The sequence below is a fragment of the Branchiostoma lanceolatum genome, chromosome 2, assembly GCF_035083965.1.
Source record: "Branchiostoma lanceolatum isolate klBraLanc5 chromosome 2, klBraLanc5.hap2, whole genome shotgun sequence".
NCBI classification, from domain to species: domain Eukaryota; kingdom Metazoa; phylum Chordata; class Leptocardii; order Amphioxiformes; family Branchiostomatidae; genus Branchiostoma; species Branchiostoma lanceolatum.
In genome coordinates, this window is record NC_089723.1 from 22,620,342 (window position 1) to 22,641,198 (window position 20,857).

The 20,857-nt window shown below is 39.3% G+C and overlaps 2 protein-coding genes across 2 annotated transcripts; both read right to left on the minus strand.

Annotated features, from left to right (window-relative positions):
- Window positions 1-884: 884 nt before the first annotated feature.
- On the minus strand, window positions 885-10,950 carry LOC136427983 (aminopeptidase NAALADL1-like). Its single transcript, XM_066417220.1, has 12 exons — window positions 10,834-10,950; window positions 10,420-10,505; window positions 10,114-10,177; window positions 9,677-9,744; window positions 8,079-8,149; window positions 7,630-7,720; window positions 6,500-6,620; window positions 5,844-5,981; window positions 5,338-5,419; window positions 2,337-2,423; window positions 1,689-1,783; window positions 885-1,259 (listed from the first exon to the last, which is right to left on the minus strand). Exons 1-12 carry the CDS (start codon window positions 10,940-10,942, stop codon window positions 1,159-1,161), a joined length of 1,113 nt encoding a protein of 370 aa, XP_066273317.1. The 5' UTR covers window positions 10,943-10,950; the 3' UTR covers window positions 885-1,158.
- A 1,554-nt stretch (window positions 10,951-12,504) lies between these two features.
- LOC136426924 (N-acetylated-alpha-linked acidic dipeptidase 2-like) lies at window positions 12,505-19,041 on the minus strand. The gene is made up of 10 exons (XM_066415644.1): window positions 18,888-19,041; window positions 18,166-18,256; window positions 17,112-17,367; window positions 16,724-16,825; window positions 16,191-16,383; window positions 15,457-15,582; window positions 14,385-14,565; window positions 13,767-13,860; window positions 13,176-13,262; window positions 12,505-12,634 (listed from the first exon to the last, which is right to left on the minus strand). The coding sequence occupies exons 2-10, from the start codon at window positions 18,194-18,196 to the stop codon at window positions 12,505-12,507; spliced, it is 1,200 nt and encodes a 399-aa protein (XP_066271741.1). The 5' UTR covers window positions 18,197-18,256; window positions 18,888-19,041.
- Window positions 19,042-20,857: the final 1,816 nt, after the last annotated feature.

A 20,857-nucleotide genomic window follows, 5' to 3' on the forward strand; every position in this document is an offset into this window, starting at 1 on the left:
TGAGAATCCCTTAGTGTGTGTATCATTATGGTACAGTACGTTGTTGACATTTGCACATTCCCTGAGACTGCTTGCTGGCTAAAACTGATATTGGTATTTATGTATGGGCTGTTTTAGTCAACAACGTATATTGAAGATGGCTACTGTCTATTTTACCATGCACTGTTTTTGAAAAAAATGTTTAATAAAACATTTAATAATGGTGTATCAGTTAACATTATTCATTAACGTCTCCCATTTAAGTTACCTTGAAAAGAAATCCAAGATTTGCAGTCTAGGAGTCCATTTTGGCGACGCCTCAGGGGCGAGCCAAATTTTTACTATATTGTGTGCAGATTGCAAGAATTCTAAGAATTGTACAGGAATGTGAAAGTCCATGGGACGATAACTCAAGAATGCCTGGATGTATTGTCTTCATATTTTGTAGGTTTTGTAGGTCTGTGGGAGACCTTGTAATGATTGGATTTTGGGCCCCCTAGCGACTTTCAATGGTACTGCAGGGGAACTTTTACTTTTCAAATCTCGTCTTCTGAACATGCTATAGTCATGATTTTTAAGTGGTGGATAGCTCTTTGTTAGGAAAATATGTCCTGTAGATTTGGACCCCCTATATATAGCGGCTTTTTTGGAACTGCAGGAGCTGATTTTGACTCAAATTTTGAAAGAGAATAACGCAAGAAGGGGATGACGGATCATCATAATTTTTATAATTTACATCATTTATGAGGAAATGGTACGATATCTTTTTTTGTGAAAATAAGATTTTCATACATTGGACAACTTGTGTTATTTTGGTAGAGAAGGTGATTGACTGATATGATTTATTATGCGAGGTCCTTATTTGCATGTGGGCTAAAAACGAAAACGTTAACAGAGACCACATCTTTTTAATGTTGCCAATCTTGCTGTAATTTTATTGGATTTTGTCACCTATAATAGATTGGTTCAAGGTTCAAACTGCGCATGCGCACTAAGATGCATTGTGGGTTATATGTCAAAAGAGAAGGTCCCCGAGACAAAAATGTTTGTGAACATGTATCAAGGGTGGTCAAGGTAAGAAGTGTTAACAATTTTGTGGCCTTTACCTTCGACACATTACCCAAAATTCATCTCGCTGCGCATGTGCAGTTTAAACAGCACTCTTATTTCATGACGTCACTATTTTGGCCCAGCAATGCTGTCTACATCATTAAAAACATCAGCTGCTGATTGGATAGTAAAACTAATGGCAGCAACTTGCTTCTTAACTTCTTCCCAACCTAGAATGAATCAAACAAAATATAGTATGTGTCACTCAGAGTTTTTGAAAATCTAATAACCGTTTGAAATAACAAAAGTAAGAATTGAGAATAACAGATGTTTCCATCATTTTAAGACACTTAATGCCACAGATAGATTCGACTATATATTTGAATGCAACAGCTCATACAGTGTTAAAATAGGCAAATATATTGTTTTGTTATTAGAAAGATAGTGATACTCAAAATTAGCCCAACTTGAATCATGTAACGTTAAAACCTAAGATAGTCATTTTGTTGTAGTGAATAGTTTTATTCCATACTTATGTCTTGTTCTATGTTAACTGTTGTTGCCATACTTTGTACCTGCTACAGTAGTCATGCAATAAAGTTCTTCTGTAACGTTACAGCAAGTAGCAATCGAAATACTTTAAAAAGTTGTGTGGTTACCTTCCCCCTGTGGACCTCCACACATGGCATCTACTATCCCAGGGAAGGAGTTACTCGTGCCGAGTGTGCAGTAGGCAGGGGAGAACAACACGTGCCTGTGGGGAACCAGTGAAAGACCAAGTCAACACAACCGGAACATGTACTAACGTTATAGTATGGGCACACAGTAAAGGGTTCCAACAAGCAAACAGCTTTCACTGTATACCAGTATGTGACATATCTTTTTTAACTCTCTTTTACATGTACAAAGTTTAACTTGTATATTATATTGCCAACTATCACTGACTGTGTAGCCTCCATAGCAGGCTCTATGGGCCTTTATTTGGCTAACAATACACTTTTTGCCGGCCGGCTGCACAAACGACACACTACAAAAGTAAGTCATCAGCAAAATGTGTATCATAGGATGTTTGTGCACAGTATATAGATTTCAATACGGACAAACAAAAAGATCTAGTCTAACAACTTACATGTTTTATGTGACGGGCATATGTTTCAATTTTAAATACATGACTCTTAATCCAAAATCAGAGTAAAATTGTGGCTACTGTATGCTCTGTTATTACTTTAAGATTCATGTTCTAAAGACTAGAATTCAGATATTTCTGTCAGGAAGTCCTATTTGGCAGTGTAGTTTTCTGTACTTACTTGAAGAAGACATGTTGTCTGTTGGTGTCTATAAACGCTTTGTTCACTGCAACTAGCTGGTCGTTTACAATTCGCGCCTGAATCGGACTGTGAAATTCAGAAATATGTGTATTGGTGTGCATAATTCAAAGCACAAAACAGATTGAAAGTATATGTTATGCCCTGTTTTTTTTTTTTTTTTTTTTTTTTTTTTTTATTATTCTTTATTCCAACAAAATAAAAGAAATAGCAAAGGCGGTGGACCATCCAACTTAAATATTATCGAACCAAAATAACATAAATGTACATAAATAATGTGATTTATGATAGATATGCAACAAAAAATAGTAAAAACTGACAGAATGATATGTGTAAATAACACAGAAGGTATGGCAAAATGTAATGTACTTCACACACATAATCTGCCCCATTTACCCAGATGTTTTTCCAATTTATTTTTCCTTGTAGCCATATATAATTCAACTTTATTGAAGAAGAATAAATAAACAATAAAGGATTCAAAATTCACTTTTTTGGACTTTCTACTATGGTATATAAAATATTTAGCTAATAAGATAATAAAGTTTTAGATTACAGGGGTGCCTGGGAAAAGGTTTCCGAAAATGATATTAAAACCATTTAAAAGAATTTCTTGACCTGTTTTTTGAAGGTACCAAATTTTGAGTTTATTCCAAAAAGCTATTAAGTTAGGACATTCCCAAAACACATGAAGGTAAGTCTCCTCTTCAAGATGACAAAATGAGCACAACGGGTCATCAGTCAATTTCCAAATATGCAATAATCTGTTTGTAGGTAAAAACTTATGTAAGATTTTGTACTGAAAAAACCTAAGTGTTGGGTCTATAGTGCAGTAAGTCAACAAAGTGTATACTACTTTCCATGGGATGGGGGAGTCAAAGAGGTACAGCCAAGATAATTGTACATTATGTGCAGTATCCATAAGGTTATTGGAAAGTAGAAAGAATTTATACATACATTTATTGATTTTTGTCTGTTTTAACCATGTATAGTTCTGAATTAAAGGTATACATACTTGATCTGGGAAATTATTACACAAAATTGATTTCCATTTGCTTGGAATGGCAGAAATCAACTGTGTGTATTTAAAATGGTTACAAATTGTTCCATATTTCGTGGAAAATTCATCATAAGTCAAGATGTTACCATTTGAATTCACAATATCATTTATAAAAACAATTTTTCTATTGACAAAAGCATTAAATACAAAAGGTACACCTTCAATACATATATTTGTATTCATGAATAATAATTGTTGTCTAATTTCTCTAGCGGTTGTGGGGGTCTTATATTGAAACTTATACCAAGCCAATAAGGCTTCACTTAAAAAGGAACCTATTTTGAGGTGCTGTACAGATTTGATCTGAAAAAAGGGAAATAAATCTTCTACCACATTTGGATGCACTCTTAAAAGCCAAGCACTAAACCAGCTTGGATTAGAATACAGTTTAGGCACCCATGATGCTTTTATTGTGAGTGCCAATGCATATAGGTTTTTAAGATTTAGACCACCATTTTCTATTGAATTATACATTGTTTTCCTGCTAACCCTTTCTGGTCCTCCGCTCCAGATAAAAGAGAACACTTTACGCTCAAAATCTATAAATAACTGCTTGTCTGGCATAGGGAGGACCTGAAAGAGGTGGGTAAACTGTGGAATAATAAGGGAATTAATGATTGTTACTTTACCATATAGTGATAATTTTTTTCCTTTCCAAGGATACAATAGTCTATCTAATTTAGTTAAAAGAGGCTCAAAATTTGCTGAAACGATAGTGTCAATATTCTCGGGTATATGTATAACCAACAATTTCACATTTCCGTTTACCCATTGAAAAGGAAAATGGGAGGGCAATCTAAAGTTGCTGTTTTTTAAAGATCCGAGTCTAAGTATTTTGCATTTATCATGGTTTAAGGAGAGGCCGGAAATTTGTGAAAAACTATCTAAATCTTGAAGGAGGGCATAGAAAGAGGTTAAATTTGGACTAAACGGGAAATTTGAATCGTCTGCGTATTGTGATATTTTTGTAGATTTACCCTTAACAGAGAGGCCTATCAAGTTGTGGTTTTGACGGATCTTAATTGATAACAATTCAACAGCAATGATAAAGAGATAAGGACTGAGAGGGCAGCCCTGCCTTACACCTCGATATAAACTAAAAGGGTTTGACATATACCCATTATTTAACACAGAACTGGTAACATTATTATACAAAACATTAACCCATGCAATAAACTGTGGACCGAAATTGAAAAATTCTAATGCCTTTATGATAAAATCCCATCTAATCGAATCGAAAGCTTTTTGAAAATCAGATATAAATATTAGTCCAGGTCAATCTTCCTGTTCATAATGTTCAATTGTTTCAAGTATCCGTCTTATATTGTCCCCTATAAACCTCCCCTGTATAAACCCAGTTTGGTCTTCATTAATAATGTTGGCTATAACAGATTTTACTCTTAAAGATAAACATTTAGATAATATTCTAGTGTCACAACAAAGTTATGCCCTGTTTTATGAACTATGAAATGACAATTTGTGCTGCCCTTGACTTAATATGATGCACACTATACATAATGTGATTTCAAAAAAAAAAAAAGAACACACACAAAACGTTACAAGATATTAGCTCATTATCTACTGGTATAAAATTCTTTGTCACTAATCGTTCGCACTCTCAAGTATGTATTTACTGAGGGTGTAAGGGCCCGTTCGCAATTGTTCGTATATTCGAGATCGTATGAGTTGCGATTTTGGTTTAGGTAAAGTTTGCCCGAAAGAAGTTATGTAGCCTGGTTATCGAACCGAAAAAAATGACTTCTTTGGCCGCAAACTTTATCTACACCAAAGGAATGTCAGTACGGAAGTCATAGATCCTTTCATATACGCACAACCGTGAATGGGCCTTTGGTCTTATTTACAAACTCAGACATGTACAGTTACTATTTTGGCTCACATACAGTCATGTAATAAGGCACTCACTTGTCTTTGTCTATTCTGTCCATTACGTTCTTGAACTCAGCCGCTGCATCACTGAAGTTCTGAATGGCTGATGCCAAACCATCTAAGTGTAAAATATATTCGTAAGTTCAAAATATTTCAAAATACACATAGAAACAAGCCGAAGCAAACATTTTGAACCTGATGGTAAGAAGTGTTTCAGCCGGTGGAAATTTTAACAATAATTGACTTCATCAAGTTATGTTTAAGAAGATGAAAGAAGTGCATTTTGATAAGGCGGTGGAGACTGTGAAAATACAAACCTTAAAAGTGACTGATTAATGTCAACAAAGCTCAACATTAATTAATAGCCAGTTGACGTAAGTGGAATAGGCACATCTTATAGGTTGTGGATAACAAGTATCTTCTGTTTAGTTTTAGGTAGAATCAAAGTCTGTGGTTGAAGCTCCTCTTTGGAATATTCCCACTTACGTCGTTGGCTTCATTCATGAATATGGGAATTATCATCTACATAATTATATACTTACCCAGACTGATGCCTTGTTCCTCTAACGCAGTGCCATAATCTGTTACCGTGGCGTTTAGAATGGCAGTGAGGACTGGGACATACTGCTCCCATTCCAGAGGGAGAAGTACTTCATCCGATAGATACCTCAGCAGCTCCCCTAAAACATGACAGGGATCGAATAATAAGTAAAATGTTTTAGGTCATGGAGACGAACATTTAGACTGACAGCTGTCACAAATATATTGCACTGTTACAACCGGATGAAAATCTGCAGGCCTTACGTGCTACGTAGGAATAGCTGTGGGAATGTTTGGTCTACAATGTTTCGAAGTTGCAAAGATCCATTCTCACAAGGTACACATAACCGATCGCGGCCTCCCGACCTTCTCCAGACCACGATTGGGAGCTAGTCGTGAGCAGCTTAGGTCATCTGTGGTTGGAAGTTAGTCGGCGAGGCTGACTAAAAAACTATCAAAGCCGTCTGCCACAGCCGACTTTATATTTTGAATCATCAAAGCTGGGAAAGTCATATTGTGCTCGGATACGATCAGAGGAGCGAACTGGAGCTAGGATAGGATGGATTTAAGGCTACTCCCAACCCAGCGCCGACCTTGGTTGGGGAATGGTCGGGAGCAAAGTCGTCCGAAGGTCCTGAATGTGTAACATGGGCTTTACCTGCTGTTCTGGCTAATGCACGATGAACCGAGAAGTCCGGGTCCACGAAACGTTCCATGACGTCCATGTTGTCATAACCAGTATGGTACACAGGGTAGCTAGTCCCAGTCGTGTACCCTGTCTATTACAAAATATATGATGATGATTTTAATTTGCAGATTCATCATTCCTATAACAGTATATAACAGCACTCCATTTGTCTGGAAACATCTACAGCCCTACCTGTGATATATGTGAAAAGATCGAAGATTATGGACACATGTTCTTAGAATGCAGTAGATTAAGAAACTTTTGGTGCAGATTAAGCATTACTCAGGATGAAGTCTTGTTAGCATCCAAAGAATGCTGCGCTAGCTTATTAACAATAGCAAAGTACTCGATCTATGTCTCCTGGTTAAAATGTAAAGATAATCCTAGACAACTCATGAGGGATGATGTGTTCCTTCCTTTTCTGCATTTGTGTTCACTATACAATGTTAAGCTTCCAAACAGCAGAGAATAATTGGTATTATGTACCCTGATGGAATTACGTATCCTGACGGAATTATGTGCCATAGTGGAATTATGTACCCAATGTTAGAAATATGTACCCTGATTATGTACCCGGACGGAATTATTTACCCTGGTGGAATTATATATCCTGGTGAAATTATGTATTCTGGTAGAATTATGTACCTTGATGGAATATATGAACCCTGGCGGAATTATGTATTCTGGCGAAATTATGTACCATGTTGAAATTAAAATCATTTGAAAAAAAAAAAAAAAACAGCACTCCATTTTGATGATACGTTTATTGCACACAGGCTACTAGCAAACGGCAAGACAAAAAAACCTGAATGAAGAATGATATATTCTGACTTCAATGCTAACTCTAAAGCTTAACTCGTTAGGTTTGAAGTCTTTTATGGAGACAAGGGAGGACGAAAATACCCATTTCGTCTGCATTGTCTGGGTTTAAATGTTGTAGTGTTAAGAGAAAGGTGGTTTTCTTTTTGCATGTAAAGACGGAAAAAAATCGAATGCAATGTAGTGGCTTCTATTATAAACTCACTTTTCTTCGTAGAAGGAACAGTTTGAAATAAATATTACAGTGTAAACGTTTGCTGGCGGTAAGGAATTTCCCTTACCTTGTCGTAATCATAAGCCATGGTCATGACAGGAGTGCCAACTCGCAATGCAAAGGAAGAGTGGTCCGTGCTCAAGGTAATGCCACCGATGCTGTGAATTAACGAAACAATCAATGAACAACATGGATTACAACTGTAAGCCTGGTTTAGAAGCAGGTAGCCACGCCAAAATAAACTGGTAGCCTATCATTCAAAACAGAAGATCTGGTAAAGCATATTTGAGGAGAAATAAGTCTTTGATTAGCTGCCTACATGTAGGTCTGTGGCCATTAATCAAAATATACTATCAGAGTACTAGTATATAGCATTTCGTAATTTTCAATCGTTGAAGCCCCTGTTGATGTGTATACGACAGATATTAGAGTGTTGTATATCTTTAAGGAATATCCCCATGAAGTCTTAGCCAGTAAATTTGTCTTAATCAAAGGTGAAGAAAGTAAAAATCGTACTATGGAGTTTCCTCGCCTTGTGCCCAGTCATCATATACCGTTTGGTCTGGATCGTTGTGAGGACTTGGAATCTACTCACGAGGATGATAAAGAAAGAAAAAAAAAGATATATAACGTTGGGTAACATAAATTCGCCATTTTTCCGATAATGGTTGACTGAAATCAATCTAGCAGAACAATAAACCATCCTTTTTTCTATTATTCAGTCAGTATCATGTACTATCTTTGCACTAATCATATATATGGTAGATTTTGTCTATAGTCGTGCTGACACCATAATATTTCAACTTGAAACTACCGTCCGCCGCACGCACAATGACGGTGTTGTCGGACAGGTGTGAACATTATTTCGGGAGAGAAGATTCGTCTTGAATATCTTACCGCTAATATATATATAATTACATTTTATACAGCAGGTATTCGTTCCATCCTTGCCTTGAGGAGAGTGCTATGGATATAGACGTGTCCAAGTAAAAAAAATACACGAAAAAAACGGTCGTACCGCACACATCGGGCCTTCGGTAACATCCCGTTTGTTGAGTCGGTAGAACGTCGCTCAAAGTCGATCCCCACCGTCATGGCAACGTGTATATTATTCATGGGAAGTTAGCTGGATGCCGTAGCAATGGTTATAGTACTATGTCCATGTGTTCCTTGTTGTGTTAGGGGCAAACTTTGAGGAAAATATCGTCTTCAGTCCACTATCACAAGCAACATTTAGACAAAAAAAGTGTTCCTCACAAACCTTTGTCGTCTGCTTGACGACAGGATTCTGGGGAATAATATGGCGGCGGGAAAATACACGTGCCGTAGGCGTAGGTTGTAGCAACAAAGAGGAGTTTTGATGATTGATCAAACTTAGAATCCAGTTGCAGGTTAGCAAAAGAGATTGTAATAAGTTGTCTTGTAAATGATTGTGTTTAGCAGGCAGGAGATCTGACAATTGTCTTATAAACCAGCGAACAACCGTGCAGAGTGATTCTCCCACGAAGCCCCCAGACTCTGTCAATAAGGGACGGAGAGTTTTTGACGTCGCCAACTTCTAATGCATGGTTATCGAAGCTTTTCAGCCAGTGTTCTGAATACGTTAGTCTATCCGGTTTGCATTGCTGGCGTCAATTGCTTTGTTGGTGCAAATAAATAAGAATGTTAAAGAAATACTTACATGGATTAATCATATAGACAAAAGTGGCAAGAAAGCGTTCAGAATCCCCTGACATGCCCGATGTTGTGCCGTTGGGAATATAACACAAATTTCCTCACTTCATTCAGGTGAAAAGCCTCGTTTCTATAGGGAGGCCCCTCGGACAGGACGTTATGTTCTGTGTTGGAGTGAGCCACACCTCGGGCACGTTGGAAGACCCACAACACACTTGAAGAGAACTAGGGTTCCTTCCCCGTATGAGTGGACCAAACCTTACAGTTGATGTTTTGATGTTTTTTTTGTGTGTACACAGACATATTATTAAACGTGTCACAATGCAATGTTGTATGTTTGTGTGTGTGTGTGTGTGTGTGTGTGTGTGTGTGTGTGTGTTTGTGGGTGTGTGTTTATATGTGGTGATGGTCGATTGATATCATATCAGGTTTGTACAGACCCGCTTTGTGGCCTCAAAAATGGCGTTACGTAGGGACGGACTTGCTCCGACAGCAAGGCTGTAGTTTCCTGCAAGTAGGTTAAAAGAGACATTATCAGAAGTTAGTCTGGAAACAAGGCTATCTTCTCCATTGTGTGCAAGTCATCACAAGCAGTGGAAATACTCTCAGATGAAAAGAAGGGCCTTATCTGTACAAATAGACGATTTATCAGGTTATGGGCTATGTCCAGACAACTGCAGCAGCAGAGCACAATGGACTACTACAGTATATGCTATTGTCACAAAGTCTTACATGATTAAATTAGCGAATACCTTCTAACAGGTTTGTAGCATATATGGATGTAACAATTCTGAGGGTAAAAATGAAACAAATAACGGCCTAACAAATTGAGACAATGCAAGAGACTGTTCTATATAACGCAACGTAACGTAACTACCTGCGACTCCAACGTCCATATTGACGTAGGTGACGAGGCGTTCTCCAAGTAGTTTGGCGTATTGCTGGAATGAGATATGTTAGTATATGACTTTGCTATCCTGCATAACGTATTTCTCTCGCCAAAAACATTCTAAAGCGATACAAGCAAATAATACACCAAGCGTCTTCACTTTTTCTATGATGTCCATCGTGAGCAGTAGACATTCGGACAAAATAGTATAACGCGTTCGATTTACGGATGTTACGAATAGACAAATGTTCCGTCGGCATGAAGGGCATTTCTTAAAAAAAACCCAGCTTTCACCTCAACATACTCCATGGATCCAAACAGACCGAACTCCTCCGCTCCCCATGCAGCAAAAACAACAGACCGACGAGGACGCCACTTCTCTTCAAATGTAATGAGAGCACATTCATTGGAAAGATCAAAATGCTAGATTAAAATGTACGTTACATTATATTATCTACGTACAATGTAACATGTGGTGCTTCCGATCCCTAATCTACACATATCCTACATGTACCAGGTCGTCATAGATTATAATTGCTACGTACCATTCCACTCAAACAACTGGATATAAAGATATAAATTGTCAGACAATTCGGACAGCATTCGCTGTCTTTCGTCAATGACTGAAAAAAAAATTAAAATCCAAACAGCTATCTAACCAAGAATATGGATGGATATGTAAACATGAATAATTCGATCGTACCGTACCTTCCTTCAGAAGATTGCCCATTACCCTGGTGAGTTCGAGACTTATGGCGGTTGAACTGGTGTCGTCAATGGCTCCCTGGACCCAGGCGTCATGATGGTTCCCAAACATCACATAACGGTCTGATATGATATGAATTAAGGGTTAATGACCCGCCCCGAGGTGTATATGGTGTCATAACGCCTGGTCATGTGCTATAACCACCGAATAAAACCACCGAGTGAGCGAAGCGAACGAGGTGGTTTTATGAGGTGGTTATAGCACATGACCAGGCGTTATGACACCATATACACCGAGGAACAGGCGGGTCATTAACGTTATTATCACAGCCTAATCTAAACTGACCCATATAAGAGAGACAAATTTCTGTATAATACATAGATTCTTTATTTAATACTATACATGTAAAATCAATCCATTGTACATATTGCCATATGATCTTCATATAATCCAATTTAAACAAGCGGTGACTTGTCTTCGAGCCCACACGGTTATAAATTGACGGGTTGTTAGACGCCTAGGTGTGGTAAGAATCGTGCATGTTTACCTCCCCTTTGCTTGTAGTTTCCCCGGATGATTATTGCTCAAGCCGGAAAAGAAATCTCACAGAAGCGTACACATATCGAGCCGAGATCATTGTAGGTACAAACTTGTACGAATTTGGGCGATTTTGACCGTAATTCTTTCGATGCCAGAACATCGGTTTGGGGAAGTTACGTGTTCGCCCTGGGGAGGGGGGCGTTTGTTTTGAACAAGGCAACATCACTTTGCCGGCAATAATTAAATTTTCGCCAGGTAAAACCCCTCAGAAACGTGAATATACCGGCCTGGGGTCCTCTTGGGTAGAAACGTAGGAGGTTTCATGGGCGATTTCTTTGTCTGCCAAGATTTGCTACTTCGGGAAATACAATGTGATGAGTGGGGAGGGGACTCTGTGTGCCCGCTGCTTCTTGTTGGTCACACTCGTCAGCTTCCTTGCCTCTCAACTGCTGAAGCATGTTCCTGGGCGTCTTCCCCAGCTTCCCATGACCCGAAAACTGACTCTAAGTTGGCGTCTGTCAGTTCCTCGACTTAAAACTGTGGGACGGGTGATGATGTCCGACAAATTTGCTACAACTATCGTTTGCGGACGGTTCCACTCTCTCGGTAGGGGTGTGAAAAATGTTGTTTTAGTCCTCTCGTTTAGATTTCACTTAAATTAAAATTTGTTCATTTTTTTCACGTATTCTAAGAACATTTTGTGAATTTTGCGAAAAAAAAGTTTTTGTAAACAAGGGTAAGTAAAAGATTCATAAAAAAGACGCCCCCCTCTACAAAATGGAATAAGTGGTGTGTTATAACACGGGTGTGTTATGGCCCCATAACACATGGGCAATGGAGGCTTCTGATTGGTCGACGCCATCTAGCTATGTGATAATATGATATAACACACGATATGCTCTTTAATGTAAGTGAAGTCATGGGTAGCACATTAAGTGCTGTTAATTGTTGTTTTGAAATGTGTACACCCAACAATGGTTCCATACAAGAGATTAATGCTTGATTTTACCACCGTGAGTAGACCATCCGAAAAACTAGCATTTGAGGAGTGTTATATGATTGTTTGAACTTTACTCTGGTAAGTTTCTATCGACGTCATTGCTGCCCATATGTCAATGACATAAACTATATCCTCATGAACGCCAAGACACCATAGATTGAAACCTACCTGGTTCAACACGTCCGTTTATCATCCCAATAACGTTGTAAACTCTCTGTATTGTTGTGTTCGTGTACACATTTATGCGTACCTCCCTTGCAGCCCTACAATAAAGATACAATAAGAATTTTGAGACAAGAGAGTTTTTTAAAGTTACATATTGCAATGAATCTTTTAAGATTCAAACGTGCTTGGCTTGACATAAAGATAAGTCATGTTGACCTTAAAATGCGATTGTGACTATGAGCTACATGCACGAACTGCAATTGCTACTTAGAGATAAAGTGCACACAGGTGTATAAAGCCCCTGTCACACACTTAGGACCTTCCCACGACTTTGTTCCCGACCACCCTGAGGGCCGGCGCTGGGTTGGGAGTAGCATACAATCCATCCTATTTTAGCTCCAGTTTACTTCTCTGATATATAGCAATTCCAAACAGATCATGACTTTGTCGGCTTTGACTTTCAAAAGTTATAGTTGGTCGGCGAGGACGTCTTTTAAAAACAGCTTGGCAACCTTGCCGACCAACTTCCAACCACAGATGACCTTGCTCACGACTAACTTACAACCACGGTCTGTAGAAGTTCGGGAGACCATGGTCGGCATTGTATGACAGGGGGTTAAGAGCAAAAATCCCTCTCACCAATCGTCGGTAAAGCCCGGCCCAAGTCTGTACGTTATCGGTAATGAACCGTTCCAACCAGAGGGCACCTCTTCACCGGACAGTCGTCTGTAGAAATGAAATCAGTCACATCTCTAGATCTGTCAGTCAGTCTAAATCAGTCAAACACATCGAGAAAAGGCTAACTAAGTGTAATTTGTCCATGCAACGACGCTTCACAAAAAGAAGAAATAAGTGTCTATTTTGAAGTTTATGACTATGGCATACAGGCGAGTGGTGAGTTCCCTTCTTTGTGTTGGATCAAAGCTCAATACTACAACAGTATCGATTTATGTATTATCATAATGTTATTCTTTACATCAGACTCAGGGCCCATATTAAAAACAACAAGGACAACGTGCGAGCGGAATTAAGGACCAGTCGACAATGGAAAGACCTCGGATTGGCCGCAAAGAGGCGCATCACAGCATATGTACTCTACTTACACAGATGAGTTTTCATTCAAATATTCAAATATTATAAATGTCGTTTTTAAACTAATCCAGTGCAGCTTGAAAATGATTGTTTTGTTTTAAAAGTTAAATGGGCATTATGGAAAATGGTTTGACTGACAGTAGGTATTCCTGTGCGTCGTTGTACGAGATGGGTAAGATGGGGATGGGCGGAAACACGTCAACATCACCAAGTGGCTTCCGGTAGGCGTAATCTGGGGAACATATGAGAAGAATTAAAGGGCACGTCAAAAATTTGTTTTCTGACTTCATCTCATTTTCAGAATGAATGATAAATAATAAGTTAAACATAATTGAAGAATTGTTATGAAAGGAAATAGTATAAACTTGAAGAAGTGTGTAGTCACACATTTACTTTATCCTCCAGAATGAACTAGAAAAAATACTACACAAAATTATCAAAAGGGTTGTTATGAAAGAAAACAGTTTAAATTGGGATATGGTAAAGATTTTTATCCACTCAATGTATAAAATGTTTGGACCCGGGTTCACTAAAAGAGGTTTTAAGAAGGTCTTACTGAAACTGAGTTCGTGTTAGGTTGGCCCGTCTCCCTGTATTGACTGCTAGCAGCAATGTTTATCGCAGCCACCGCAATGCCAAACAAATACACCCTACTTTCAAACACTAATCAGATTACAGTTTATCATTTTGCAATTGTTCCTTAAGAAGCTTATCGTGAACAAATATTGTAGCAAGGCCTTGTAGTGTACACCCTACCCGTTGCTGGATACCCGGGGGTGAGAGGTTCCCCTGGATCGCTAAGGGTCGACCCCCTCTCCACCCCAGTCCCGGGTAGGAACCAGCCGTCCGGGTACACCTGCCCGCCCGGTACGTTCACGTCCGCCGGGTCGGGGTAGATGATGATTCCCACCGCTCCTACTGCAGCAGCGTTTGTTGCCTACGTCGACAAGGGATTATTGTGAGCATACTGACGGAATCCGTTGTCACGCCAAATTCTACCCCACCTAATTGCTGCACCGTGTGTGGAGTAATACTTAGGATTAGGATAGGGTTAAGTTAGGTTAGGTTAGGGTTAGGGTCAGGGATGGGGAGTAGCGGTGAGGTTAGGGTTAGGGTTACCCAGTTAGGTAGGGTTAGAGCAAGGGTTGCTGTTAGCGCTAGATTTGGGTTAGCGTTACAGTCAGAGTAGGGTAGGACTAGGGTTATAAGATACATTTAGCCAAACTCAATGGGCCACTCGGACTTATCCCTAAAGCCTGTTCTTTTTTTTTGGGGGGGGGGGGTCCTATCACTAGTGTCCGTGTAAACCTCATATACATAGTGCCGGGGCAAATATTTGGCAGTGGCATAAATTTGACTTGACACTGGGACAAAGAGGGATATGGGGATGGGAATTGAAAAGGTGTCAAGAAGCCCTAACTGTACAAAAACAAATTGCTTTATCTTGTTACAAATAGATGTAGCTGTAATAAAAACACGTGAGTCTATTTATGCAGGGATTAATAATTTTACATCAGTAGATTAGCATGGACATTGCTCCAGAAATGCCAGCTGTCCACAGAAGCAAAGTTGCAACATCTGCTTTTACACAATGTTACGTTCTCTCGCGAAACACAGATAAGCATGGTATTGTCAGGTCTACATTACATAACATTAGCAATATTGATAAACAATAATCATCATAGAAAAAGCATTGCCACTATAGCTACATTGTATTATCTTGAGCAAGTCACCTCAATCTCCCTACACACAACGCAAAATAAAAGTCATATTGTTCAAAATAAAAAGTTCAAAGTATTCTTATAACACAAAGAGTCACAAACATTACCTTCGTTCCTCTACCTTCCCGACCGTACTTGACGATAGCTATCTTCCCGGTACAGTTGATGCTCGCGTTCTTTTCTAGATATTCAAAGTCCTGTGGGCGACCGTAGTTGGCAAATACCAGCTCCCCCTGGTGTTATGATAGGAAAAAAATAACATGTACTTCATTTAGTTTTTGTTGGAAGTTGACATGCCAAGTTACAGAGGTACTCTTTAAATCCCTACATCTATGAATGTATTCAATCAATGTTTTTGTTTTGTTAATGGGTTGATCGACTATTCTCTCTTCGCAGCCAGGAGCTTATAAGTGGCGGGGCTGAATCCCAAGGAGCTAACTGTCGCTAACACAGGTGACTTCAATACGATAATAACTGCCCCAGGCGCGGCCGCAGAATAATTTTGAACCACTCACACCAGGAATAACTCTTTTTGATAAGTGTGGTTGAATTTGACGTGCTCGAAGTGTGGCTCTGTTGAAACACTGGACCTCCAACTCCAGGTCCCTAACCGAAGCTAGGTACCCATTTTCACCTGGGTCGAGTAAAGTAATAGGTGTAAAGTGCCTATCCCAAGGGCAGAACACTGGGGCCTGCCTGGGATTCAAACACAGAACATTTATAGATTCTAAGTCAACCACCCAACCTTCACGTACCACCTTGCTACCTAAAATGGTGACCAAATAAATGAAGATACTACGTGTACACTGATAACTTTTTACATCACAGCTTCCTGACCTACCACTGGATTTCCAGGCGGAGAGAAGGCGTAAAAGAACTGCGGTGCGTCGGGGTCTCCCTGTAGTTCGGGCTCGATGTGGGCCGTGCGGGTGTCCTCGAACTCGAAATCCGTCCCGTCGACTGTCACCGCCGTGTTATTCGGGCCCATCTCTCCCATAGGCGGGTAGGACAAGAGGAAATCATACGGTACCAGTCTAGAAACAATCATGATATTTAGGATAGACAAAATTAGCATTCGCACTTCTTTCTTTCATCAGGACTGGCATGTTTGACCGGCACTTGTATTAAGAAAATTTGCTATAATTCAGAAAACGGTGACAAATGTATCATTAAGAATTCAGACAACGCGTGAAACAAGTTGAAGCAACGTTACTGTCTAGAGAAAACAAAACAAAAACAAATAATCGAAAGATATGCTAATAACCAAAAGCAATGGACTAGCGAACTAGATCTTTTCTATCTAATCATGATTTCATTGTCACACCTCACATCACTTGTATCATTACCATGCATTTAGAAATAAAAGGATTGTACCTGGCCTCGTCCAATCCATTATCCAGCCACGTCTGTCTTATAAGTTCTGCCATCTCATGATCAGGAGCAGTTCCCGCCATGTGAGGTTTCTTCGTCAGCTCTCTAAGACGGATAGAGTGAGGTAAGATTGTCAAAAAAATTGAGGTCTCCTCGTCGTATATCACAGACTCGTTATACTTCAGAAGGCATATGCATGTTTGGTCCTGTGCGTTAAAGGCATTGTACGCAGTTATGATTGATCATTAGCCCAGGAGTTTACATTGGCGTGGCTGAAAGATAATGTTAGAAATTGAGAAAGAAAGAAATACGAAGTATATATTGACAAAATCATCTTTCAGCTGATATATTACATATCTTTGAGATCATCTTCAACATAAGTATAACGTACCTTAGATTCTCACGAATTCTCTCCGAATCAATCTCGTCCATTATCGTGTTTCCGACTGTTTCGTCGGCACCCCGTACCAGCGCCCGAAACTTATCGAGCGCGGCTCGGTCCTCCTCGGTCAAACTCGGTTTGGAGAACCATCCTATGATGACTCCAACCGCCAGGGCGACAGTACCGCACAGCACGGCCAAAATGATGTACCTGCCCTTAGACATCGTCTTTTGGCCTTCTTCAACGGTTTTGGGTTGACCGCTCGCTGAAAATATTTCAGTACTGTTATATTTGTCGCTATAGGGATGGTACGTTTTACGTTGCATGTTAATCGTGAGGTAGTGCCAATATGATGGGGTAATACTTACAGTTTTAACTTATACCCAAATAGCTATGTTGATTAGAATGGTGTCTTAAGTGCAGGTTATTGCATACGGAAAGAAAAGAGCGACGGTGGATTTCTTGTCTTTCACACACCCAATAAACGAGTCAACTGAATCGTCCCCAACTGGTGGTCAAAGGTGAGACTAGGGTGAAAATTTACACGCGGCCAACGTAAATATGCCGTAAAGGTGGTCGCAATAATAAAAACTTTGGTATGTAGTCTGTCGTACTGTCCATGACAACGTAAACCAAGTAGATCCAGGTAACAAACTTCAAGGCTTTTTAGATTGATTAAATGGGGGATTCCTACTTCAGAATCAATCACCACCGACTGACATCATTAGGTTGTAAAACAAAATCTAATTCAAATCTATTTCATTGGACAAATAGGGAAAAAATGACCTCTAGCAAACAGTGTCCCATGCCACAGTGGCTACATGTATGTGTCAGTGTCAGTGACCTCAGTAACACTGTTTTACCATGTGACTAGTTATCGTGTAGTTTAGGGTTCTTTTCTATGGAAAGCTTTCATGATATTCGTGTTTTCCATCCACATGTAGTGTTGACAACTTCCACTTTTCAAGTCTTACACTTCCATTAAATCTGTACGTTTCCTCTTTATCGTTACTTTGCAAGAGTTAATTGACACAATTTTCGTCAACGACAATGGGAATCATACCTAAAAGGATAGTTCCGTATTCAGCCTCCATTTTCAGACTTTCGATCCGTCACTTCTGCAATGTCACTTCTTGAACGATTCTGCAGTTATACTTTAAATAATTCAAAACAAACAAAAAATCGGCAAAAAATCTATATCAATGACAGTTTAACACAACATTAATTTGTTCGGTGACTCTAATGGAGTCCACAGCACAGGAAGGTAGATTCTACCGATATTCATAAATTTATGTTTTGATATAGGAGAGCTGCAGTCAACTCAGATCATTTCATTTCAACCCTAGGACAAATTTACGCCCCAAGTCTGATTAACACCGTGTATTGTACACTCTGCATAATGCTATAACTCCCAACAATACGTTTTTCGTCACTTCCTTACTAACATGAGTATTCAGCTATGCTGTAAAGGATTCTTTCGCCTAAAGTCTTTATTCTGTAAAATCTACCATGTATTGTTGTTATATAGTAGTAATATATAACGTTACCCCCATATTTAAACTTTCTTGTGCCACCGTGACTTCAAAACGTTAAATAAACACTATATTATTGAACAGCCTAAGCCCACTTCATTGCTTGTATCCGTTCCAATCTTAGTGCCTTTGTGCAGCTTTGACACATAAGAGCAAATCAAACATCAAAGAATTCTGAATGACATTAATCTTGAAACAAAGAGCATTGTTTTCCTGAACGGCAAAGCAAGAGAGGACAGAAACAATGACTTACCATTCATTCAACTCCAAAGGCAAAGTCTAAACTTTGACCGACCTTTCACCCATATAAGAGCTGTTGCAGGGTAGTATCTATGCGTAGCTTGAAAAAAGGTCCCGATTTATACAGCTTAATATGTACACAGACAAGTAAACAATGTTATGTAACACTCATGGCCAGAAGCAAACTTACCACTCTTACTATTCCATTGGAATGTGGTCAAAAATGGTGCCGACTCGGATCGGGTAAACAATAAATAGTGAGCTATTAGAATGTGTTACTTATCAGCTTTTGCCCGCACTGTTCAATTATCATATTTGAGATATTCATTTGAATTATTAGCATTTTGATATTTGTGGGGCTGCATGCAATGTTCCGAGTCCATTGACAGATACACTAGTAACGTAACATTCTATAGCCAACAAAGTACAGTTCTTTCATTTCCAATTATATTGATATATTCGGAATGGCAGGCTGCAACATTTTATCATCCTATCTTACATATTATAATGGTAGTAAATTTTGTTGTTTCAGGAAAAATAACGGTAGAATATGCAAAATGTAATGCCAAGTTGTCGTTTCTTAATCGTTAATGTATTAGTCACATTTGTATGCAAGGGCGTGTGTTATATAACAGGCTGCGTGACTGTATGTATGAATCACCATCATGTGCTTTGCTAAGGTCAAAGGTCAGACCGGTTAGCCTGGAACCCCAGACTTGTCGGTAAAGGTCGTTAAAGTGCCTTATTATCTTCGCCGAGGAACTCGGAGTAGATTATGTTTTCGGTTGAGTCGGCTGTTGTGTGGGTCTGTATGTATGTCAAGAGCATAACTTGGGAAACCTTTGATGGATCTTCATGATATTTGGTAGGAGTGTAGTGGTTGTGCAAAGGAAGGTCAAGTTCAAAAATCGTTCACCTGGCGTTTTCCAACAATACTACAGCGGACTTTTAATTTTTCTGTGTTTGTATGTAGGCAAGAAAAGTGACGGAAACGTTGATGGATCTCAATGATTTTTGGTAGTTTGGAAGAGATTGTGGGATAGGAGGTCAAGTTCAAAAATTATTTATTTGGCGCTCTCCTACAAAACTGCAGTAGGCTTTGTGTGTGTGAGAGTTTTTATGTCGCCAGCATAACTCGAGGAGCTATTGGCGGTTGTGCATGATATTTCGTGGATAGGTAGTGATGTCAAAGAGGAAGGTCAAGTTCGATAATGGGCCTCCTAAAGGAGATTTAAGGTACTGCAGCGGAGCTTCAACGTTTGAGGCCAAATTTTGTGGAGGCGTCAGGTTCATGATTTTTTCGTAGTATATAGCTTCTGGGACGGCAAGTGAGTGGTGGGAATTAAGGCCCCCTAGCTGCCCGTTTGGAACTGCAGTTGGCGTTTTTGTTAATACATTTGGAGACGAATAACTCCAGCAGGGATTGACGGATTATCATAATTCATGGCATATGGATAGTTTCGGTGATGCTTTACATAACTGAATACTTGTCATGCAAATAAGACGATAATTTGCATAATAAAAGAGGAAAATTTATAAATTCCCCGAAAGCTCGTAGTCAAATTTCATACAAGTGCTATGGTAACGATTTTTAAGTGGTGTACAGCTCTTGGGGCAGGGAGTAAGTGATGTAAGTTTAGACCCCCTGGTGGCTTGCTTAGAACTGCAGTGGGATTTTTTTATGTTACCTTTGGAGGCGATTACCTCGGGTAGGGTTTGATGAATTTGCATTGTTTTTGACAGGTAGGTTATTGAGGTAATTAGATATTGCATGTACCCAGGGTAGATACAAAAGTTATCTTTGATAATCAATTAAGTGGTGAAATAGGCTTGTTTATAATTACATTTTTAAGTACCTTTTGTCGACCTATATCTAAGGACAACACCTGCTTGTCAGCAGGCCTGTGCAAATTAGATTGATGCTCTCTGGTGACCTCAAAAACCACCGGCCAAACTACACTCCCGCTGGGACGGAGCTTATAT